Below are 2176 nucleotides of genomic sequence, written 5' to 3' on the forward strand. Positions count from 1 at the left end.
TATATAATAATAAATTATAGGAATAATACATAATATATAATAATAAATTATAGGAAATAATACATAATATATAATAAAAAATTATGGGAATAATACATAATATATTATAATAAATTATAGGAAATAATACATAATATATAATAATAAATTATAGGAAATAATACATAATATCTAATATCTAATAATATATACAGGAAATAAAACCAGAATAAGGTTATTATGGGAATAATATCTAATATCTAATAATATATATAGGAAATAAAACCAGAATAAGGTTATTATGGGAATAATATCTAATATATAATAATATACATAGGAAATAAAACCAGAATAAGTGAGAAAAATTGAACTAGAGACGTCACTTTGCTGTAATCACTTCACATCAGCATTAAACTTCTCTCTCTCCCTCCCCCCTCCCTCTTCCCCCCCCCCACTCCAGCTGTTCTTTGGGAACAGTGACAAGGACACCCCGGTGATGAACCAGCTGGCGGTTCCGGTCCTGGCCCGGTACGTCCGGGTCCTCCCTCAGAGCTGGAACGGCTCCCTGTGCATGAGGCTGGAGGTGCTCGGCTGCCCGGTGCCCGGTGAGCAACACGCACCAATGAACTACAACTCCCAGACAGTGAACTACACCTCCCAGACAGTGAACTACACCTCACAGACAGTGAACTACACCTCCCAGACAGTGAACTACAACTCCCAGACAGTGAACTACACCTCCCAGACAGTGAACTACAACTCCCAGACAGTGAACTACAACTCAGAGACAGTCATGTGAAGCCCTCTGGCCCCAAAATACTTTTTCTCTCCGACTCACACGGAGAAATATTTGTCTTGGTCACAAAAACATTATATTACACACACACACAGACACACACACACACAGACACACACACACACACACACACACACACACAGACACACTATAATAGTTATGATATGTGCAGTAAAGGATGAGCTGCCTTAAGAGATGTCTGAAAATCAGTAAAGACCGGGGGGGCAGCTCCCTCCCTCCTCCCTCCTTCATGTCATTTTAGACAACGCTACATGAATATTTATCCCGTGTCTGTTACACAGATCCCGTGAACGTTCAGTACCAGCGCAATGAAGCGACGCCGGTGGATTACTTGGAGTTCAGACATCACAGCTACTCAGAGATGGTCGAGGTGAGTATCTGCAAAAAAAAAAAAACGCTAAAAGTAGTGATTATTTACATGGAGTCTGGTGGAGATATGCTGCTCTATACACGCTAAAAGTAGTGATTATATACATGGAGTCTGGTGGAGATATGCTGCTGTATACACACTAAAAGTAGTGATTATTTACATGGAGTCTGGTGGAGATATATGGTGGAGTAAAATATTTTGCACCCTTTCTTTATCATCTCAGCTGATAAAGTCAGTGAATGCGGAGTGTCCCAACATCACCAGCGTCTACAGCCTGGGCCGCAGCTCCAAGGGACTGGACATCATGGCCATGATCATCTCTGGAAACCCCACAGAGCACGAAATCGGTGTGTGTGTGTGTGGGGGGGGACCGCTGTCTCCCGTTGACCAACATTTAGTTTTTCTGGGTCAACATTTTAAGTTAAAACCTCGTTAAGAAGTGACAAAAAATGTCGGAGAAAGCTTCAAAAACATAAAAAACAACAATGAAATGTCTAAAAAAAAAAAAATTTTAAATCCTCAAAGAACTTCCCTTTTCTTGATTTTTTGGACATTATTGTTGTTGTTTTGAAGTTTTTGAATCTTTCTCCAACATTTGTCGTCACTTTTTGACGTTTTCCAACTTTTCCCGAAATTCTTTCTCACTTTTTACAACGTCTTGTCGATGATTCCTGTCTTGTTTTGGACGTTTTCTTGTTTTTTACTTTAACTTTTTATAACTTTAAAAGAATGTGGACGTTTTTCGGGGGGTAACCTGCCGCCGTGTCTCTGCAGGCGAGCCGGAGCTGCGCTTCACGGCCGGTCTCCATGGCAACGAGGCGGTGGGCCGCGAGCTGCTGCTGCTCCTCATGCAGTTCCTGTGTAAGGAGTTCAGGGACCGGAACCCCAGGGTCCAGCGGCTGGTGGAGGGGGTCCGCATCCACCTGGTCCCCTCGCTCAACCCCGACGGACACGTGGAAGCCTTCAGAGCGGTGGGGGTCACATGGGGGTGGCATGGGGGTCACATGGGG

The 2176-nt window shown here is 42.8% G+C and overlaps 1 protein-coding gene across 1 annotated transcript; it reads left to right on the plus strand.

The window, feature by feature from the left end:
- Positions 1-414: 414 nt before the first annotated feature.
- Positions 415-2165, plus strand: LOC117940954 (inactive carboxypeptidase-like protein X2; the record flags this gene model as incomplete). The annotated part of the gene is made up of 4 exons (XM_034866066.1): positions 415-584; positions 1078-1166; positions 1390-1513; positions 1941-2165. Coding segments are annotated over exons 1-4 (547 nt in total), but the record flags the coding sequence as incomplete, so codon positions are not given.
- Positions 2166-2176: the final 11 nt, after the last annotated feature.

The sequence above is a fragment of the Etheostoma cragini genome, unplaced genomic scaffold (genome assembly GCF_013103735.1).
Source record: "Etheostoma cragini isolate CJK2018 unplaced genomic scaffold, CSU_Ecrag_1.0 ScbMSFa_3821, whole genome shotgun sequence".
Taxonomy (NCBI): Eukaryota; Metazoa; Chordata; class Actinopteri; order Perciformes; family Percidae; genus Etheostoma; species Etheostoma cragini.